The following is a 21,674-nucleotide window of genomic DNA, read 5'->3' on the forward strand; positions in this document are numbered from 1 at the left end:
GCCTCTAGAATGCAGATGTACTTTTCTTAAGAATTTGTAAATCCTTAACTACCACCCTGCTGTGCTGGATCTGGCAGTGCCCTTGCTGCTGAAGAAAAAGGTAATAGGAAATCGGAGGAGACAACAGCATCTTTTTCGTGGCAATGGCATCATCATGGCAAGAGAGGTTGGAAACTGCTGGGAGGGATCCAGATGCTGCTCCAGATTGCCTTTCCGGTGTCAGTGAATAAAGGAAGAGGAGAGTCAGGACAAGAATTGGTGACAGTCACCAGGAAGAAAGATTTACACGGGCCCTATCCCTCAGCCTCTAAATCCAGCAACTGAATTAATGGTGTAACTCCAGCCTGTGGGCTTAGCCAAGCCCCACTCTCCAGAAAGGACCATAAAGTACTCCGAATCTGTAGCAGCTGAGTTCTTTTTATGCTATGGCGATGGCAGGTCTTCCTGATGCTCAGCACAGAAACAGATAACAAAGAACAGCCTTGGTATTGCTACCCTTCCTGCCTCTGTGCTGGGAGACAGCGTGGATGCAGGGGCCTAGATGTAAGGTCATCCATGAACTGCTCTCTCAGTTGGATAAGTACATTTTCCACCACTCTCCCCACCAGCAAGTGTACACAAACTCTCTTATTTTCAGCCCCACATTCAAAGAAGATATGAAGCCGGGTGGTGGTGGCACACACCTTTAATCCCAGCACTCAGTAGGCAGAGACAGGCAGATCTTTGTGAATTCGAGGCCAGCCTGGTCTACAGAGCAAGCTCCAGGAAAGGCGCAAAAACTACACAGAGAAACCCTGTCTCAAAAAACCAAAAGAAGGAGGAGGAGGAGAAGAAGAAGGAGAAGGAGAAATGAGACATTTAGTATTAAAACATTAAAATGAGCTGAACTTGGTAGCATATACCGATAATCCCACCACTAGGGAGGCAGATACAGGAGGACTGCCACAACTATGAGGCCAGCCTGGGCTACATAGCAAGTTCCAGGCCAGCCAACTAAGGATACGTAGTATTCTAGTAGAGTTTCTCTGTGGCTATGATAAAAAATACTGACCAATGCTGGGCTCAATGGTGCACACCCTTAGCTGCACTCAGGAAACAGGCAGGCAGATCTCAATAAACAAAACAGTGACCAAAAGCAACTTGGGGGAGGAAAGAGTTTATTTGGCTTACAAGTTACAGCCCATCATTGAAGGAAGCCAGAGCTCAAGGCAGGAACCTGGAGACAGAACTGAACCAGAGGCCACAGAGGAGGGTTGGGTACTGGTTTTTCCTTTCCCCCTGGCTTGCTCAGCTATCTTTCCTATATAGCCCAGGCTTACCTGCCTAAGGATGGCACCACACACAATGGGATGGACCTTCCTACACCAATCAGCAATCAAGAAAATGTCTCAAAGACATAGACACTGGCCAATTTGATCTAGGGAAACTAGAGTTTCCCTCTTGGGGGGGGGCGGCGCAGCGGGGGAGGGGGGGCTGTAGGTTTGTGTCAAGCTGACAGCTGAAGGTATGAAACATAGCAAAATCCTGTTCCAACACCGCCTCAAAAAGGGGTGGGGGTTGGAGGCAAAACCGTTCCTATCCGCGTCAGAATTTGTGTGCACAAAAAGAATAGAGATAGAAAACAATTAACAATCTAAAAGGTATCTGGTAGCAAAGCGAGGTAGAGAATGAAGATAACTACATAGATGCACATGTAAATAAAGTACTACCACATGAATAATTTAAGGAGATGATGCTGGCAGGCATAGTGACATATCCCAGCTCTCGGGAAAAGATTATGATTTTGAGCTTGAGGCCAATGTGGACTATAGAACGACTTTCCTCAAAAGACTATAGTGTGGCTGGAGCAGACGGCTCTTCTGGCCTCCTCCGGAAACAGGCAAGCATGTGGTATATAGACATGCATGTACACATTAAATACATAAATCTTAAAAATCTAAACATAAAAGTAAAAACAGGGCGGCAGCGCATGCCTTTAATCCTAGCACTCAGGAGACAGAGGTAGGCAGATCTCTGTGAGTTCGAGGCCAGCCTGGGCTAGAGTGAGTTCCAGGAAAGGCACAAAGCTACACAGAGAAACCCTGTCTCGGGGGAAAAAAAGTAAAAACAAACTGTGATGTGTTAGGAATGTAGGAATGTAGCTCAGTGGTCGAGTGCTTGCCTGGTACGTACAAAGCTCTGTGTTCAACCCCTAGCACTGGGGGGAAAAAATGGCAAATGGAATTTATGGGTTTAAATTATCCAGATCAGAGGATAGTAAGACATTTTGTTCCTTTTCTTCTTTTTGAGGGGTTGGGTGCAGGAAACTAAACTCAGAGCTTTGTGCTTGCTAGACAAATGCTCTACCACTGAACTAAATCCCCCATACCATGGGGCTGGTGAGATGGCTCAGTGGTTAAGAACACTGGCTGTTTTTCCACCGGAGCAGGCTCAATTCCTATCACCCCTGTGGTGGCTCACAACCATCTGTCACTCCAGCTCCAGGGGACCCACCACCCTCTTCTGGTGAACACATGGCCTAGTTTGCCTCTCTGTTGCTATAACAAAACACTGAACAAATCAACTTGAGGAAGGAAAAGCTTTGCTAACTAACGTCCACCATGAAGGGAAGTCAGGGCAGGAACTGAAACAGAAGCTATGCGGAGGTGTTGCTTACTGATTTGCTCTTCATAGCTTACTCAGCCTGCTTTTTTAATTTATTGATTGATTGACTGATTGATTGATTGATTTTTTTTGAGGCAGGGTTTCTCCTTGTAGTTTTGATGCCTGTCTTGGATCTCACTCTGTAGACCCAGGCTGGCTTGAACTCACAGAGATCCGCCTGGCTCTGCCTCCCGAGTGCTGGGATTAAAGGCGTGCACACCGAGCTGTTTTATACAGCCAAGGCCCACATGGCCAGAGATGGCACTGCCACAGTTAGCTGGGCCTCTGAGTCAATTAGTGATTAAGAAAATGTCCCACACACATGCCCACAAGCCAATCTGATAGAGGCAATTCTTCACTTGAGGTTTCCTTTTCCAGGTGTGTCAAATTGACAAAACTAATCAGGACATGTGTGAATGGGTGTGCTCATCAGTGGGTGCTCTGGGCAAGCCAGAGGCAGATGTTGGGTGTCATCCTCTGTGGCTCTGCACTTCAGTTTTTTTAAATAGGACCTCTCATGGAGCATCCTGATTCGCCTGGACTGGCTGGCCAGTGAGCTCCTGGATCCCCATCTCTGTCTCCGCCTTTGCCTCTGCAATGCTGGCATTTCAAAACTACCACACCCACTTTTTGCTTTTTTATCTTTGGGTCAGGGTCTCACATGTAGCCCCAGATAACCTGAAACTCAGAGAATCTGCCTGCCTCTGCCAACAACCCCTGCCCCAGGCCCACCCAGTTCTGGGATTAAAGGCATGTGTTACAAAAAGCCTACCTCACACCTAGATTTTATGTGGGTTATGGAGATTTGAACTCAGCTCCTCATACAGAGCAAATTCTCTTCCCCCCAGGAACCATCTCCCACCCTGTTGTTTTCTGTTGGAGATATGCTATTGTTGTGTAACCCAGGCTAGCCATGAACTAACTCGTGGTTCTCCTGCCTTGGTCTAATGCCACCACCACATTCAGGACTTGAATTGTTTCTCTTTTTACACTTCTGTGTGTGCATCTATGGAATATGTGGACCATGGCTTTCATCTAGAGGGTAGAGGACAACCTCTACCCTCTAGATGAAAGGGAGTTTGTTCTCTCCTTGCTCCATATGGGTTCTGGAAAGCAAACTCAGGTAGCCATCTTGCCAGCCATTGAGTTTCTTTAGTGTCATGCTTAATCTTATCATGAATGTTCACTGAATCTTCTATCAATTGTCCATTTGTGTTATTTGACCATTTTCTGATATCATTTTTTTTTTTTTTTTGGTTTTTCGAGACAGAGTTTCTCTGTGTAGCTTTGCGCCTTTCCTGGAACTCACTTGGTAGCCCAGGCTGGCCTTGAACTCACGGAGATCCGCCTGGCTCTGCCTCCTGAGTGCTGGGATTAAAGGCGTGCGCCACCACCGCCCGGCTTCTGATATCATTTCTAAATGATAACCATTTTATATTAGGGACAGTAGATGCTTATGATGTATTGCAATTGTTGTGTATTTTTAGCTGTTTACACTGTCTGTATCTATTTATACTTTTTGGCCATATAAAGGTTTTGGCTAAAAATAAGGGCCATATTTCAATAGAGTACACTGTAACTCTCAGTAACCATGAGGCCAGATCACAAGTAGCTGGAAGTGGCTGTGGGCAGAACCAGGTAGTAATGATTCATGCTCCACGATAAGAAATATGAATTTTATTTCTGAAGTTCTAGATGGCTTTAGGATTCTAACAGTTGATCTTTTTATTTGATGGTACTAGCGTTAGGGTTCAAGCTTGGGATTTCAGGTATGCTAGGTGAGCACTCTACTCCTGAACTACACCCTGAACTAATGACTTATCCCATATATAAACTAAATTTTAAAAAAGGTGGGGGTAGTGTTGAAGGTACAGCTCAGTGGCAACAGAAGAGTGTGAGAAGCAAGCGGAGCACTTGGGGTAAACATCTAGCAGAGTAAGAACAAGAAAGGGGACGGACAGACGGACGGATGGATGGACGGACGGACGGAGCAGGAGGGCAAGGGGTTGAGAAGGACACGGAGAATGATGGCTGAAGCAAAGACAGGATTCTCGATGGCTCGGGACTACAGGAAGTCATGGATACACAGGAGTAATCTGGCTTGCTTTTTCTTTCCTTTAAAGAAAATACTGTATTTTTGATGCCATGTTGCCCAGGCTGTCTTCAAAGTCCTGGGTTCCAGTGATAATCCTGCCCTAACCTTCAGAGTAGTTAGAACTACACTCTGCCACCACACCTGGAAGCCTTTTTTAAAACAAAGACAAGTGTAGTGGGTAGCTGTTCCAGCTTTGACCTGGAAGTACTACCCTTGGGCTTCCTGTCACACCTACAAGGTAGGACCGAGAGAGGGGCCTTTAAGACCCGAGATCCGGATGGGCCGGCTCTCTTGGTTCCTGGACCCTGGATGCTGGGTGTAGACCGAGCAGAGTTCTCCAGAGAACACCGCTGGACTGCACTACACCTTTCCCGGACCCTGTAACCTATCCCTTTACTTGTAAGTTACCCCACAAAATAAACCTCCCTTTTAACTACGTGGAGTGGCCTTAACACTTCCACCAATAGACAACACCTGAAAATGTGAGCGAGAGAAAGGATGTGGAGTATGCTTATCACTTTTTCATATATGAGACCTTAACCTTGTTCTTTTCTAATTTTTTTTTAACTTTATTTTATGTGCATTGGTGTGAAGGTGTCAGATCCCCTGGAACTGGAATTACAGACAGTTGTAAGCTGCCATGTGAGTACTGGGAATTGAACCCAGGTCCTCTGGAAGAGTAGCCAGTGCTCTTAACCACTGAGCCATCTCTCCAGCCCCAACCTTGTTCTTAAAGTCCTCTGTGTGCAATTTGTGACAAGAAATTTTTACATTGCTAAGACTCTTTCTTAAGGAGGAAGACCAAGAAGGCCACAAGACAGACCATCTTCCTAAAAAAATGGCTGTGCCAAAGAGCTGGAACTGGGCATGTCCAGGGCCTTACTACAGTTCTACCCAAACCACACCTTACAACTACCCAGCGCTCATCTGAGATGATGGGGGCATGGCCAAATCCTTATCTGCCCTCAGGAACCCCAAACCCCAGCTTGGAGTGGCGAGGAACCTGTGAACACTGCCTGGAGAAGGCTCTCTCTGTTACTCACCTGTGCACTCCCCAGAAAAAAAAAAGAAGCTGGTTCTGAACTAGGCAGAGGAAGGAAGATTGGAAGTTCAAGGTCATCCTGAGCTACACTCCAAATTCAAGATTGAGGCTAACCTGGGCTACACAAGGCCCTGTCCCAAAAAGGGCACAAGAGAAAAGAAGACAAGAAGACAGGGTAGGGGTAACAAATTCAAAGTCCATGCAGCTTGAGACCACCACAGACAAATGTGTCAGCAAACATTCTCTGGCCCCATCCACACACAGGCAGTTAAACCACCAAGTCAGCCTTGAAGGCTGAGGATATTTCCGTGAGGCAGAAAGAATATAGAAAGGATATAGCCGCGATGGGAGGAGACTGAACACAAAGACCGGGCGTGGTGGCCCACATCTCCTAGCATCTGGGAGGCTGATGCAGGAGGACTGCCCTAAATTCAAAGCCAGCCTGAGCCACAGAGTAAGGCAGAAGTGTGGGATTTATTTTTTATTATTTTATGTGTATGTGTGCTCTGTCCGTATGTGCAAAAGGAAAAAACTTCAAATGAAAGCAATAAGATATTAATTTCTCACATGCACCCCCCAGACACAGTCTCAAATAACCCAAGCAGCCTCAAGCTGTCTAGATAGCCTCCGTCAGCCTTGAACTCCTGACCTTCTTTCCAGAGCCTCCAAATGCTGGGATTACAGGTAGAAACCAAGGCATTTGATTGCAAATTTTTACTTGTAAAGCTGGCAAAGAATTAACAGAAGAACAGGACAGCAAAACAGAATCCCCTATATTTGCAAAGCCCACACACACACTGGTGGAAGCAGTACAGATCACCACGAAAAGTGATTACAGTTTTCAATTTGCACTCACGCTGAGTCAGCAATTTCAGTTCTGAGCGTCTGTCCTAAAGAAATGTTGGCAGCCAAGTGTGGTGGCACAGGCCACGATCCCAGCTCTTTTCAGGCTGCCAGGTGGACTTCTGGTTTAAAGATATAAACTATTACTTGATGTGATACTTGAAAGGGTAACACACAGACGAGAAAAGTCAGATGTTTTCAGCCAAAACAAAAACACACAATAAACCTTTGTAAGGGAAGTCGCGCGGCTGTCATGACTGAAATAGTGTAATGAAGGCTGAAGAGACAAACAGCATAAGGTGAAGCTCCCAAACCTTCGCTTATTAAGACATACGGAGAGGTAAAGTGTGGGGCGTTTACCCACCAACCCACAGCTCCCCAGAGTTTTCTTGAGTGTGAGCAGCAGGAAATATTAGAAGGATTTATAGTGGAGAACCTTGCAGAGATAAACAGATAGAAAATAAAGCGTAGCCTCAAGAGGGCCTGGAACCTATTCCAACGGCCCCCTGCCCCAGGGTTTTTATAGAGACGCCAAGGGGTGGAGCAAAAGACCTCCTCCCCCAGCACAGCCAAGTGCAGACCATCTCAGACACCTGCACTCAGGCCCGTGGTCCAATCATCCTCTATGCGGACCTGCTGGGTAAAGCCACGAGGAACCCGAGAACGGGCTCCCACAGTAAAGGTGTCTCCAGATAGGTTTGAAAACTGTCTTCACAGCTCCTTTAGGTCTGGCTACATCCAATTGCCTTGATTTCCTTCAGACATCGAGACACCAGCTCTGCTGGTGAAGCACCCCAGACCTGTGTTACCTACGTAAGGGAGAAGTGCAGTGGTCCACGGGCCCAAACACACACGCCACCACCACCATCTAAAGCATCGCATTCCACACCCTAGGCTTCCAGAGCTCTGTCCGCTAGAAAACGTGCTCAAGCTAGGCGGTGGTGGCCTTTAATCGCAGCACTCAGGAGGCAGAGCCAGGTAGATCTCTGTGAGTTCGAGGCCAGCCTGGTACCAAAACTACACAGTGTAACCATGTCTCAAAAAACCCAAAGGGAAAAAAAAAAGAAAATGTGTTCAACTGCCTTTTGAACAAGTGCTGATTTATATTTTGTGACTTCTCTTGTAATTTGTTTTGTTCAACTTCCAACAAAAGTCTAAGCAGGAGGCTCAGTGGTTAAGAGCATATATTACTCTTGAAATACTCCATATTTCAAGCTTGCACCTCCAGCTTCTTTGACGTTTCTCAATTGGGCTACTGAATAAGAAAAATACACTCCATTTCTCATTTTTTTTCTTTTGAAAGTCTAAGATTCACTTTGCCAACTACAGATTTTGATTCGCCGACTAGACCTCAAGATGGTCAGAAAATTAAAATAACTAGCTATAGAATTAATTTTCTTTTTTCTTTTTCTTTCTTTTTTTTTTTTTTTTTTTTTTGCTGCTACTCTTCAGCCAAACTGGGTGTTAGATTGACCAGGAAGGAGTCCAGGGCCCTAGGTTTGCATGAGGCATTGCAAACGCTTCCCTGTTGGGTGCAGTCCCAGGCTCCCTCCGCCGCCCGAGGCTCTGAGCCAGAAGGTTCTGAAGCCTGGGCTCGTCCAAGAGGCTCTGACAGATGTGCACTGGGTGAAACCACCAGATCCAGAGCCTGCAAGGTCGGTCTGGGGACTAGGCCGGCCTTGCTCAGCATTTCTTGCCCGCAGGGCTCAGAAACAAGGGGCTGCTGAAAATCAGGCTCCCCGGGTGGGGTGGCCACAGATCCCCTTCCGCACAGCGCCTGCGGCACAGGTCCCAGCGCTGGGAACCGGAGCAGCCTCGGAAGCCCACGGCTCGGGGACGTGACCTCTCCACCTCAAGACTTCCGCACTCTGGGCCCTCACAGTCAAGAAAAGCCTCTAGAAGATTCCACGAGCTTCGGCAACCGGGCTTGAGTCCACCCACACAAGGCCCTTGGGCGCCGCCGCCCCGGCGCCCCCGCGCCGTTGCCCAGGTAACCGAGGGGCGGTGGCAGCGGCGTGGGGCGGGACTTCCGGCGAGTGACGCGCCCGGGCTCGGCTACAAAAGAGGTCGGCTGCGGCGGGCCGGGCGGAACTTTCCAGAACGCTCGGCGGGAGGTGGAGGGGGCAGCGTCTGCCCGAGCTGCGCTGTGCTACGCTCCTCTTTCCGCTCTCCGGCGCCCGCCCGCTCACCGGTGAGTCTCGGCCCTCGGGCTTCCCTCGGCCGGCCGCGGCGTGCGGCCCCGGCGCCAGCCAGCCAGCCGGGGGAGCCGCAGCCGGAGGCGGTTGGCCGGCCCCGCGTGGGCGGGGGCTGCGGGTTCCCCGAGCCGGACTCGGTCCTCGGAAGGCCGCCGGGATGCCCGCACGCCACGAGGAGGCCCAAGGCCCGAGCCGGCTCCGCGCCCGCCCCGGACGCCTCTCCGTGTGCACCCCTCTGGCCCCGCCGCCCGCGCCGGGTGGGCAGCGCCGCGCACGCGCGGACCGAGGCAGGGGTGAGGGGCTGCGGGAGGAGCCGGGCGGAGGCTGCGGCTTGCGCTTGTCCTGGCTCTCCTCCCTCTCTTTGTTGAGGTCCGGCCTTCCCCCGCCGCCTGTTCGATCTGGGTGGGAGGGAGAAAGGAAGGAAACCTCTAACGGTCGGCGCCAGGTGCCGGGGAAACCCAGAGGGCGAGTCCGCTCGGCGGGCCTGGGGGACGAAAGTGGGTAAGCTGCGAGCAGGAGCAGGATGGCGGCGGCGGCGGGGCCGGGGCACCTGCTCCCCGCAGCTGGGCTCCTAAGCCACTCCTCCAGCCCCGGGAGTCCAGTGTCTTTCCGGCGAGTGTATGGCCTTATCAGATGTACTAAGGCCGTGGTAGTGTGCTAACCAGTGGACAGGACCGTCCACTGCTGCTTTGGGCTACTCGCACAACCTCTGGGGGAAAGGAAACCGGAAGAAGCCCGCTTACACATGTGTTAGTGCGGGAGAGTAGGAACCAGCTGCTAGAAAGGCTTTCGAATTCCCCGAAATTTATGTTTATATTTAGTCTGTTAGGATTTGCAGCCGAATCCTACCAGGGATTGCTAGCTTATAAGAAGTTAGGAAGGCTGTGTTCTTTATACAGCAAAGAACAGATTGCTTTAGTTGTGGTAGTTAAAAGCCAGCCTTGGTGGCGCACACCTTTGACCCAGAGCGCAGAAAGAAGAGGCTGGTGATCAAAATTAAAATTGGCTGAACAAAATTAAAAGCTAATTTAAAACACCAGTTTTTCTGATTTCAGGCTGTGAAAAATGGTGAAAGAAACCACTTACTATGATGTTTTGGGGGTCAAACCCAATGCCACCCAGGAAGAACTGAAAAAGGCATACAGAAAATTGGCCTTGAAGTACCACCCTGATAAGAATCCAAATGAAGGCGAAAAGGCAAGTACATTCTCAGACAGCTCAGCAGTGTTGCCGTGTGTGTATATTTCTGATGGTGCCTGAAAGTCAAGGTCGTCCTAATACAGTGGCTGTGCTTTGTGACGCTTATTTCTAATGGGATTTCTTTTTTTGAAACAGTTTAAACAGATTTCTCAAGCTTATGAAGTTCTTGCTGATTCCAAAAAAAGGGAATTATATGACAAAGGAGGCGAACAGGCTATTAAAGAGGGCGGAGCAGGTGGTGGTTTTGGCTCGCCCATGGATATCTTTGATATGTTCTTTGGAGGAGGAGGAAGGATGCAAAGAGAAAGGAGAGGTAAGAAAAATCTAGCAGCAGAACGAAGTACTGCTGATGAAAGACTGAGAATTTACATTAAGTGCTTGTTTACATGTTGGTATAATGTTAAACTCTGTCCATAAACTGCCTCTGATTTCTGGTGTCATTTATAATTGAGATTTTTGTGTACTCAAAATAGCTAAGCCAATCTAGTGGGTATATCCAACTCCACAGATTCCCAGACAGTAAGGTAACAAAGCGCAGTAACTTGGGCTTCTAAGCACTTACATGTCTTGGGTCCTTGCCCCTAGAACACAGTGTTAAGTGCAGTGACCTTTTTCAGTTAAAGATGACAAAAAAAAAAAAAGTTGTCCATGGGCTGGACAGACTTCTTGGGAAGATAGTATTGGAGGTCAAAATAGTACTTCATTCTCAATATAGTTTGCACACACAACAGATTGGTAGGCCATTTAATTTCACTTTGCCCTTTTAAAGGTTTAGGAAGACTTAGAGAAATTGTTTACTGTGTTTTTCAGCTGTGGCCTTGAGAAATGGCTCAGTGTTGTTTGCAGAAAATCCAGGTTTCCTTTCCCAACACCTACATCCAGTGGCTCCCTACTGCCTGTAGCTCCAGCTCCAGGGGATCTGATAACCTCTTCTGGCCTCTGGGCTTTCACATATGTATGCACACAAATTAAAATGAAAGAAAATGTGTATATCACACTCACCTTGTGTTGTTAGCCATAGGATGGTATGGGCTCCTGAAAAGTTCCCACTAGCCTTCTTGGCTTGCTGCTGCTTTGGAAAGTATACTTGGTCAGTTTCCAGAAGCTTTGTTTTTCTTTTCTGGTGCTCTGTATACAAAGTTTAGATAGCCTACTCACATGTTTAGATGATGGAAACCCAAAGTGAAGCTAAAAACAGAAGGATGTGATAACGCTTAACACCTTGTTTAAGAGTAAATGTTCCGGGATTGGGGATTTAGCTCAGTGGTAGAACACTCCTTGCCTAGCAAGCGCAAGGCCCTGTGTTCGGTCCTCAGTTCTGGAAAATTAAAAATAAATAAATAAATAAACAAACAAACAAAACCAAAAAAAGTAAATGTTCCTTTAGGTGTGATGTTCAGAAAGGATTGAAGCTGTTCAGTTAACCAACCACTCAGTGCTGTCTTGTGTGGGTAGAGTCCTAGTGGAAGGATCACTAGCTAGGAACTTATTAACCATAGATGAGTGGTTTTATTTCCATAGCCTGGTTGTCCTTATGTGATCTCAACCACCTACTTCCCATTGCAGTAGGTAAATTATACATGACATTCCTTTGTAGTCACTAGCCAGATGTGGATCTTTAAATTGAGATTAATTTAAGATGGGGAAAAATTCTCTGCAGCTGAGGTAGCCAACACACTTAAAATTGTGTCCAGTGATTGTGACTAGTAGTTGCTATATTGAACACATAAAATGTGTCCATTGTTACAGAAAGTTCTATTCTATTACAATGGGCATAAGAAATTTATCATTTGAAACAACCAGTGATAGCCTGGCAGTAAAAACTATTGAAACAGAAGTAGGAATTACTGTTTCAATCTCCAGCCAATCTTGATTAGAAAGAATTTACTGTTTGGATGAAGTAACTGGCCATGTTGCTTAATGCCTAGTAAGTGAAACCTTCAAAGGGATACGTGCTTTGAATTATTGTGAAATGTGCCTGAACATTGAGTGACTTTTAAGGTAGTAGTAATTGTTGCATTTCTAAGAGGGCCTCTTAGGATTAGATCAGTTTGAGAATCAAATATTGGGTGAATGTTGTATGTGGGTATAACTCAACAGATACACAGGATGAGGCTGGTCTTTGATTATCTTTTTCGTTTTTACAGTGTCTTCAACAGACATTACACACAGGTTTTTAATGAGCAGTGTCTCGTTACAGGTAAAAACGTTGTGCACCAGCTCTCGGTGACCTTGGAAGACTTGTATAATGGTGCAACAAGAAAACTGGCTCTTCAGAAGAATGTGATTTGTGACAAATGTGAAGGTAAGGAAGGGTTCTTATTGGCGGGTTGTTAAATAGTTTCTGAGATAAGGTATTACTGGTCATTAGGCTGGCCTTGGACTTGTGTCTTCTGTCTCAGCCTAAGTTCTGGGATTACCCATGCCTAACTTTGGATAGACAAAATTGATGCTACATTAAAAGCACCTGAGCCTTCCACCAAGAAAAACTCATAATGGCTTTGTTGTGACAGTTTGATGCTCTCCTGTTCTACATCCACTGAACCCCTCCTATTCCTTAGTGTACTCTTCTGTATGCCTTTGTTTTGATGGCCCAGTGAGTCCTTTAGAGTCGCTTACAGGACTATGGGTGAGGAAGTGTTTACAAAGGACAGGCACCTTAGTCAGTGGCTATGTTACAGAAGAAAAGGTCTCTCCAGGGGTGAGGTCTTGACATCAGCTCCTCCCTTTATTATAAGATGTTGATAGAGGCAGGCGGATCTCTGTGAGTTCAAAGCAAGTTCCAGGAAAGGCACAAAGCTACACAGAGAAACCCTGTCTCAAAGAAAAAATGTTGATGGGCCCAATCTTGTATAGATCCTAAGTAGCACTTTTAAAAAAAAAAAAAAAAAACACTTTGTATATGTTTGTGCATGCTGTGTTGTCCATGTGGGAGATGAGAAGACAATTTGTAATCGGTTTTCTTCTTCAACCATGCAGGCATTAAAAGATCAAACTGGGGTTGGTCAGGCTTGGTGAGGCCAGCAAACCCTTGTCTCAAGGGGAAAAAAAATGTGATGTAGGAACACATTAATTTAAGATTGTGGTGCAGGCAGTCATGGAGTTACTTCCTGGCTCACTGCTCCTTTAAAGTGTTCTCAAGAAAGTGAAATTCTGCAATTGCTTGCAGGCAGAGATCTTCACTGTTAGGCCTGCCTACTTTGAGCTCTAACTGGAAAGGCATGATACACCCCACCCCACCCCACCCCACCCCCATCCCTTACCTGTGTTATCTCTCTTGTACTGCTTCATGCAGTACCTATGGAGGCCAGAAGAAGGCATCATATCCCCTGGAACTAGACTTAAAGAGGGTTGTGAGCCACCATGTTGATTCTGGGGATCAAACCCAGGTCCTCCGGAAGAGCAGCCAGAGTCATCTCATTAGGCCCTGCCTTCCCTTCCTATATCTTCTCCTCTTCCCACCCCTTTGTTTCTACCAAAATCCTAAGAATACATGCTCTGACACTCCTGGGCATGTTCATGTCTAGAAATTGTCATGCCCTCATCCCCCCTCTCCACACACACAATTGCTTGCTGACCTTCATTGTTGAACCATTTCAAAAGGCAAGACTTCTCGCCCTCCTGGCAGCTGCTGAGATTTGCAGCTTGCCTACCTTGTTTTTGTTTCTTTTCCTTTCAAACTTCCAAAGAAAATATTTTAGAAAACTCATGATTTTGAAATGGCTCCTTTTAGAGTCTGAATTTGTACATTTTAGGACAGCAGTCCACAAGGCCTTGAAAATACTGAGGGGTTAGATTCTGTCTGCTGCTAAGTTCATACATAAGTTTCTTTTGAAACTCTAGGCCGGGGTGGTAAGAAAGGAGCAGTAGAGTGCTGTCCCAACTGTCGGGGGACTGGCATGCAAATAAGGATTCATCAGATCGGACCAGGAATGGTTCAGCAGATTCAGTCGGTGTGCATGGAGTGCCAGGGTCATGGAGAACGCATCAGTCCTAAAGACAGGTGTAAAAGCTGCAATGGAAGAAAGATAGTGCGAGAGAAGAAGATTTTAGAAGTTCATATTGATAAAGGTGAGTTCTGATTCATGTGTTTATTCTGACAGTTTTATTCATGGTGTATAATGAGTTTGGTAATTTTCACCCCATCCCTCATTATCTTCTGTAGCCCTTCCCATCAGTTTTCATCATCTTGTGGTAGGGTTGGTTGTGATGCATGAGTTTAAATAGGTTAGGAGCACTTGCATGAGCATAAGTGGGGATTATACATTTACTGGAACAGAGGCAGTTTGTCAGTGGCTACACCGTCAAAGAACCAGACTCCCTCCAGTAAACATCAACTGCCAATAATTCTAGAGAGTGTGCGGTCTTAGCAACCTGTCCCTCACTTACGATTATTTTTAAAACTATCTTTAGATTAGATGAATGATCCTAAGTGTCTTAGTGTGTAAGAGTAGTCTTTCTGGCTAAGTGGCAATAATTAAAGAACATTTTATCCAAAATCAGTTCTTTGAAGTGTAATTATCCTGTCTCAAAGAATTATGCTGTGTACATTCTTAGGAATTAAGGAAGAACAAACGATGTGTGTGAGGATAAGCTTCTTACATGTGCAGGGGTTACAGTCCAGTATAACACATCTTTAAAGAGTATGTGTGAATATCATTCCTTTTTTTAATTGGTTCTTCAGCTTAATAAAAATGTCTTTCTCTTAGTGAGATGGGGATTTTTTTCTGCGTTGCAGAGGCTGGCCTCAAACCTTGTCCTTTGACTGAATAACTTGTTTATTTTGAGATAGGATGGGACTTGTGTAGCTAAGGGTGACCATGAACTCTTGGTCCTCCTGCCTCCACCTCCCAACTGTTGGGATTACAGGTGGGTAGTACAGTTAATTCTCATTCGAGTTAAGAGTACAGTAAAAATGGTTTGGGGGCCGGGCAGTGGTGGCACATGCCTTTAATCCCAGCACTCAGGAAGCAGGGGCAGACAGGTATAAGTTCAGGCCAGCCTGGGCTACAGAGCGAGTTCCAGGACAGCCAAGACTACACAGAGAGCCCTGTCTTCAAAAACAATAACAAAAAAAAAAGTGGTTTTTAAGTGCCCCCCCCCAGCATATTTTTATCAATGGAACCTAGTTCTTGCACCTCTGCTGGAAGCCATCTATTATGGAGAGTGACATTTCAGCATCCTATCACACAGTTTTTAAGATTTCTTTTCAATGGCTTCTTGTTAAGGCTGTTACTATTTGGGGGACGGGGTGATAAGAGGTTGTCACAGAAGTCTTCCATGTCCCTCTTTCTCAACTGCGTCTGCAATCATTGCTATCACTACCAACATAGCTTATTGCTCTTTTCGGCCTTTAGGAGTGGATCATGGGCTTCCACATGCTTTCTGGTGTCAGCACAGACCATGAACAGGGCTCCTGGTTGCAGTAGGGCAGTGGACCCAGACAAGGCCTTCCGATGCAGCTGGGATCATGTACATACATCTACAGCTTCAGGCCACAGCATAGACCATGATATCTGCCCAGCCACTGTTTTAAGTTTTTAACATTTTTCAACAGGGTTTCAGTATGTAGCCCAGACTACTTGTGCCTCAGCAGTGCTGGGATCATAAGCCTGCCCCCCAAATGTGGGCCCTGGGCTCAGCAGATAACACTGATTGTATAAGCATGAGGACCTGAGCTCAGATTCCCAGCTCCAAAGGGGAAATGCTAGGTATGGCCATATGCTAGTCTGTATACTCCAGCCCTGGAGGTCTAGGGGTCGAGACAGCATCACTGGGGCTTTGGGCCCAGCTAACTCCAGGTTCAGTGAGACAGGAGGAGGCCTGACTTCTCTGCTGGCCTCCATGAACAAGTATACATGGGTACAACACACCACAAAAGGTTAGAACTTTATTAAACTCAAGTGTGTGGGCCTGAATTAGACACAGGTAGGAATCTCAGCAAATACATACCGTTTAAAAAACATTTGCTCTATTGAAAAACACTCAGTATTTTGCATATCAACTGCATGGGCTAAGATAGTATCCAATAATAAAAAGCTGCCATTTGGATTTTCAAGACTGGCTGTCCTGGAACTCACTCTGTAGACCAGGCTGACCTTGAACTCAGAGATCTGCCTGCCTCTGCCTCCTGTGCACTGAGATTAAAGCTGACACCACCTGGCCAGCACCTTTTTGTTTTTAATGAGTCCAGGCTAGTAGAAACCAAACCCAGGGCCTTTGCATGTACTGGGTAATTGTCTACCACAAAAAATTGTCTACCTATTGCAAAAGATGATGAGTTTTTATTGTAGTTTTTGAGCAGAAAGAACATAGAGGGAAAATGAGAACCGAGCGAGGCTTTGAGGGACGAGTACTCAATTGTGGATTTTTAAATAAACCTAGTTTTCTTACTAGAAATACTGATGGTCCAACAAAAAAGGCAGTTGACACTGCTGCTCACTTTAATGGTAGTGACTACAGATTATTATCCAATAGAAATAATTAAGTTAGTGGTTATAGTGTTTGCCAGGTGCCAGTTTGGTTCCAGCATGGGCATTTTTAATCCTCAGTTGCTTGAATGAAATGTCTCTTTGGGAAAGTTGAGACTTAGGATGGATATGCAACTAAGTAGGTATTTTTTCTGAGATTAGAAACTTGATTCTTTGTAGAGAGTTGTATCACCTACTGTTTAATAGCCTGCTTCAGTACCAATTGGACTGGATTAAGTCATTTCTGTGGTATTTGCCATCCACAAAGACTTTATGCTTTAAAACAAAGCAAAACAAAACTATGTGCATGCATATACTGGCCTACATGTAGAGGTCAGAAGGACACCTTGTAAGAATTGTATTGAGGATTGAACCCAAGGCCTCAGCATATGCTGTACCACTGAATTACATCCCCAGACCACACTTGTGTTTTAATAGATTTTATGATCTTGACCTTCGTGTCTGATATCAGTAAAAGTACAGAATCATTCTGTGTTTAGGTATGAAAGATGGTCAGAAGATAACATTCCATGGTGAAGGAGACCAAGAACCAGGACTGGAGCCAGGGGATATTATCATTGTGTTAGACCAGAAGGACCATGCTGTTTTTACACGGTAAGACTTAATCACTCTCTCACACTGTCTTTGCATGCTTGTTGAGTTCTAGTTTAAGTGAGCTTTCATTTTCTCTTAGAACACAGAATAAATAACTTAGGTATGTGTAACAGCTGCAGTGTGTCCTATAGAAGCGCATTACCTCTACAGTTCTAAGTGGCTGGAAGTAGAATCAAGATCTTAGCTTTTTGTCTTAAAACTAAATTGTTGACTAGATGTTTTCTGAGTGTAAATAGCAGACAGCTGGAGAAAGCCATAGAGAAAACCTTGCTGCCTCCCCCACCTCTTCAGTCTCTGCACAGTCAATTCAAAGAAATGCCCTTCACTAATTTCCTTTCCTTGGTTCATGCTGAGTTTAGTTGTCTTATGTGTAAATAACCCAAACTATCTCAATAAGAAACTAAAATTGAGGCTCTGTTAAGTATATATACAATGTTCAAGTCTGCTGTACTGAATTTGTATCTTGAAGTACAAGATTTCCAATTTTGACTTGGAGGTGGGTTATGGGGACAGTGTGTGAAAGAGACTTGTTTAGGAAAGGATATTTCACAGGTGTTTATCTATGTTGGAAAAGAAGTATAAACTTGAGGGAATGCTAACTGTTAAAAGATGCTGTCATGATGTAGTAGGCATTAACACATATTAGCAGAGAACTTTTTACTGTCCCTTGAAAACAGTCATAATTGGCATAAATAATCAGATCCAGCCCAGGTCTGTTTCGGTTTACACTGGTTCCTGTTTTCCAAATGTGTGTTGGCTTCCTTTAGCGTCAGTGTGGTTTGTTTTTCTCTCCCCTATTTAAGAAACTAGATTTAGGGGTTGGGGATTTAGCTCAGTGGTAGAGCGCTTGCCTAGCAAGCACAGGGCCCTGGGTTCGATCCTCAGCTCCAAAAAAAATAAAAATAAAAGGAACCAGATTTAGCCAGCAGTGGTGGTGTACCCCTTTAGTCCCAGAGCTCTCTTGAGTTCTAGGACAGCCCGATCTTTTACACAAAGAAACCCCGTCTGGAGGGGGAGGGGCCGTAGATTTAAAATTGTTTAAGACCAAAGCAGGCCTGCCTTGATCTTCTGCCCTTTGCCTCCTACCTGGCAGTATAGGCCTACACCACTGTGTGCAGAGCTCTGTGGTAAGGTTTTATAGCTTGTTGGAGCAAACAGCTGGCTGTTTCCACATAATTTGCTAGCTCAGCTTTTCGGTTGTTTTCCAAAAATGGTAAGTTTGCCCACTGTGTGTATCATTTGGTGATTTGAAATCATATGTAACTGTGCCTTATATTTGCGTTGCTGTAGACGAGGAGAAGACCTTTTCATGTGTATGGACATACAGCTGGTTGAAGCCTTGTGCGGCTTCCAGAAGCCAATATCCACTCTTGACAACCGAACCATAGTCATCACCTCTCACCCAGGTATAACTAGAGGAACCTGTTTTCCTGTTTGGACTTCTGAGGGGAAAAGTGTTGTCCTGTCCTTTGGTTAGATGTTCTTCCTAGGGCTGAAATGAAATTACAGGGCCTTGGATAAATGTCGGCTACCTCTTAGAAAAGCCATAAATGAAGGCAGCAGGGTTGTTGGGCCAGTTAGCTCGGAGGTGTTTTCTGTGTGTGCTGCTTTTTGTTTTGTTTTGTTGTTTTTGCCTTATGTAACTGTGACCATACTTAAAGAATTTGGCTTGAACATCTTCAGGTCAGATTGTCAAGCATGGAGATATAAAATGTGTGCTAAACGAAGGTATGCCAATATACCGTCGGCCATATGAAAAAGGACGTCTGATCATTGAGTTTAAGGTAAGCTGTAATGCTCAAGAACATTCAAAAATGGTTAACTTACTAAAATCTAATGTACCAAATTCATTTACCTTTGTTCAGGAAGAATTGGAAAACCAGATACTTCTTGGTACTATGACAGTTAACTTCTGTTAGCATCTGGCCTTGGTGGTGTGCCCCTGTAATCTAGCACTTGAGGGGATTGGGTAAAGTACACCTTTCATTCCAGCACTCAAGGTCAGTCTGGCCTACAGAGCAAATTCCAGGACAATAGGACTACACAGAAACCTTGTCTGAAAAAAATAAAAAATAACGAAAGAAATGGGTGACTACATGTTTTTCTGAGGGAAATAGTTCCAGTGTACTTAAAGGATCTAATGATAAGATCAAACTTAACTGCAGTTTCTTTCTTTTTTTTTCCAGGTGAACTTTCCTGAAAACGGCTTTCTCTCTCCTGATAAACTCTCCTTGCTGGAAAAACTCCTTCCTGAAAGGAAGGAAGTAGAAGAGACTGATGAAATGGATCAGGTAGAACTGGTGGACTTTGATCCGAACCAGGAAAGACGGCGGCATTATAACGGAGAAGCATATGAGGACGATGAACATCACCCCAGAGGTGGCGTTCAGTGTCAGACCTCCTAATGGGCCAGTTACTCTGTCATTCTATATGCAGTAGTGAATGTGGGAAGGACTGTAATCATAATATGCTCACTACTTGGCTATTGTTTTTGTTTTAATATTCAACTATAGTAGTGTTTTAAAAGTTAAATGAAGAATAAACACAAATATAAAAGCTCTGACTTTGCCCTGTATGTATGATGACTTCAATGTGCAAGATGAAGTTTAATACTTGTAAAAAAAAACTACTTTAAAAAGTTCCCTAGCATCTGTTAGGTCATATCTTGTGTAACTGATAATAGCTGTGTACATTAGACTGACAAGCTAGGTATGTGTTATATGACCCTTAATTGTTAAGCTGTGGAATTAAAATTCTGTATTTAATGGTAATCAGAAAAAGAAAACAAATAGTAGTGACATGTTGGTCTGTCTAGTTGTATGAAGTGGACTAATTGTGATGCCTTTGCATTGTATTGCCTCAGCCATTACTAGAAGGTGGCATAATACATAATTCCGCCTGTTGTTAGTGATAGAAATGATACATTCCTAAAGAAGTTTATCGTAAGCTACCGCTTAAGGGCTTGCTCTTCTAGATTGCAGTCCCTTCTGCTGTGCCATCTTTTCAAAGTATATATACATATAGACATATACCCAGTTAGAAAACATGGTCACCTTTCTTCCCTTTTCAACCATGATAAGCCCTTGGGCAGTAACTTCCAAAGCCCAAGTAATTTACAAATTGAAGTGAAGAGACCTTGTATGTGAAGAAGTGATTTGCATGTATAATCCAGGAAAGGCGTTCCTTGGGTCTGTTACAGGCTTGCTATTTGACTTAGGCTTCTACGTAACTGCAATTTAATGTTGGTAGTATATAGCAAATTATGAATAGCTTTGTTGTATGTTTTAAAGTCACATGTTCACATGCTTAAATCTGGATATCCGAATTTAAGCAGTTAACTGAAATGTATGACTGTCTCCTAATATACTGATTACAAAGTGTTTCCAGTGTGTCACTGCAGGCCTTTTTTCTCAGTTCAAAGCTTTGCTTTTAGGTATAACTCGATTATTACTTTGTTCCTGGAATGTGCAAATGATTAATATATATGGGTAGGGAGTAAAACTATAGGTCTAAGCCCAAGTCAGAAAAGAACACCACCACCCCCCGGGTAAGAATATGTGAACTTCATGCCAGTACAATCTGTACGTGGGTCTGCCACATCTTTTGTAATCAGAAACTTAAACACATTTCCAATCTGGAAGTCGACGGAGGTTTTCTTCGTGGGGAGAACATTTGAATTAAAAAGCAAAATGCCTGGGGGTGAGAGAAATGGCCCAATGGTTAGCACTAACTGAAGACCCAAGTTCAGTTCCCAGCACCCACATAGTGGCTCCTATCTGTCTGCAACTGAAGTCCCAGGGGATCGGACACCCACTTCAGGCACCATGCACAGGCATACATGCAAGCAAAACACTATAAAACTCAATTTGGTGAAGTGTGGTGGCACATGCCTTTAGTCCCAGCACTGGGGAGGTAGAGACAGGCAGATCTTCAAGGCCAGCCTGGTCTGTAGAGTGAGTTCCAGGACAGCAAGGGCTACATACAGAAATCCTGTCAAAAAACAAAAACATCCAATGGCATAGATTGGTATAGAAAGGTTTCCCAAGTCTTCAGTGTTTCTTTGGTTTTCAGTATTGGCTGTGAATGGAACTGCCCAGGAAACTTAACACTGATCAGGCCTTACCCTGCATGGGTTTGGATACAGCTGGGATGTATGTAGTGGCCTGAACAGATGATTGTGCAGCTGAGGCTGAAGACTGGGGATAAAGTTGTATTAATCACCTAGGGCAGCCAGGTAACACAGTGGCACATGACTGTAGTTCCAGTATTTAGGAGGCCGAGGGCAGGATAAGGCTTGGGATTTGTATTGGGTTCGAATTTGCTGTCAAGCCAAATAATCACTGGTGATAGTGTTGTGATTTTAGCAATCTACCACAGTTAAGACTTACAGCAGCTTGGTTACATCTAGCACTAAACAAAACAAGCCAGGGAGGTGACTGAGCTGGTAAAAGCATAATTCTGGTGACCTGAGCTGTGACTTTAGGTGGTGGTGTATGCCTCTAGTCCCAGTTTGGGGGTGGGGGTGGGGAGGCAGGTGGATCTCAAGTTTGAGGCCAGCCTGGACTACAGAG

At 45.1% G+C, this 21,674-nt stretch overlaps 1 protein-coding gene across 3 annotated transcripts; it reads left to right on the top strand.

The window, feature by feature from the left end:
- The first annotated feature begins 8,683 nt into the window (after positions 1 to 8,683).
- Dnaja1 (DnaJ heat shock protein family (Hsp40) member A1) lies at positions 8,684 to 20,485 on the top strand. 3 transcript variants are annotated; one of them, XM_028884055.2, is made up of 9 exons: positions 8,684 to 8,814; positions 9,874 to 10,015; positions 10,154 to 10,331; positions 12,219 to 12,323; positions 13,862 to 14,089; positions 16,989 to 17,103; positions 18,394 to 18,509; positions 18,787 to 18,887; positions 19,290 to 20,485. In XM_028884055.2, the coding sequence occupies exons 2-9, from the start codon at positions 9,884 to 9,886 to the stop codon at positions 19,506 to 19,508; spliced, it is 1,194 nt and encodes a 397-aa protein (XP_028739888.1). In that variant the 5' UTR covers positions 8,684 to 8,814; positions 9,874 to 9,883; the 3' UTR covers positions 19,509 to 20,485. The 3 variants fall into 3 exon arrangements, with proteins under 3 accessions (XP_028739888.1, XP_028739889.1, XP_028739890.1); XM_028884056.1 differs by lacking the exon at positions 8,684 to 8,814 and adding an exon at positions 9,109 to 9,187; XM_028884057.2 differs by lacking the exon at positions 8,684 to 8,814 and adding an exon at positions 9,230 to 9,319.
- Positions 20,486 to 21,674: the final 1,189 nt, after the last annotated feature.

The sequence above is a fragment of the Peromyscus leucopus genome, chromosome 2, assembly GCF_004664715.2.
Source record: "Peromyscus leucopus breed LL Stock chromosome 2, UCI_PerLeu_2.1, whole genome shotgun sequence".
NCBI classification, from domain to species: Eukaryota; Metazoa; Chordata; class Mammalia; order Rodentia; family Cricetidae; genus Peromyscus; species Peromyscus leucopus.

What these genes read in the sequence shown, in the direction of transcription:
- Dnaja1 (XM_028884055.2), top strand. Translation starts at nt 9,884, where the DNA reads ATGGTGAAAGAAACCACTTACTATGATGTTTTGGGGGTCAAACCCAAT. An exon ending in ATCCAAATGAAGGCGAAAAG is followed by an intron (nt 10,016 to 10,153) that starts GCAAGTACATTC and finishes TTTTTGAAACAG; the next exon opens with TTTAAACAGATTTCTCAAGC. An exon ending in GATTTGTGACAAATGTGAAG is followed by an intron (nt 12,324 to 13,861) that starts GTAAGGAAGGGT and finishes TTGAAACTCTAG; the next exon opens with GCCGGGGTGGTAAGAAAGGA.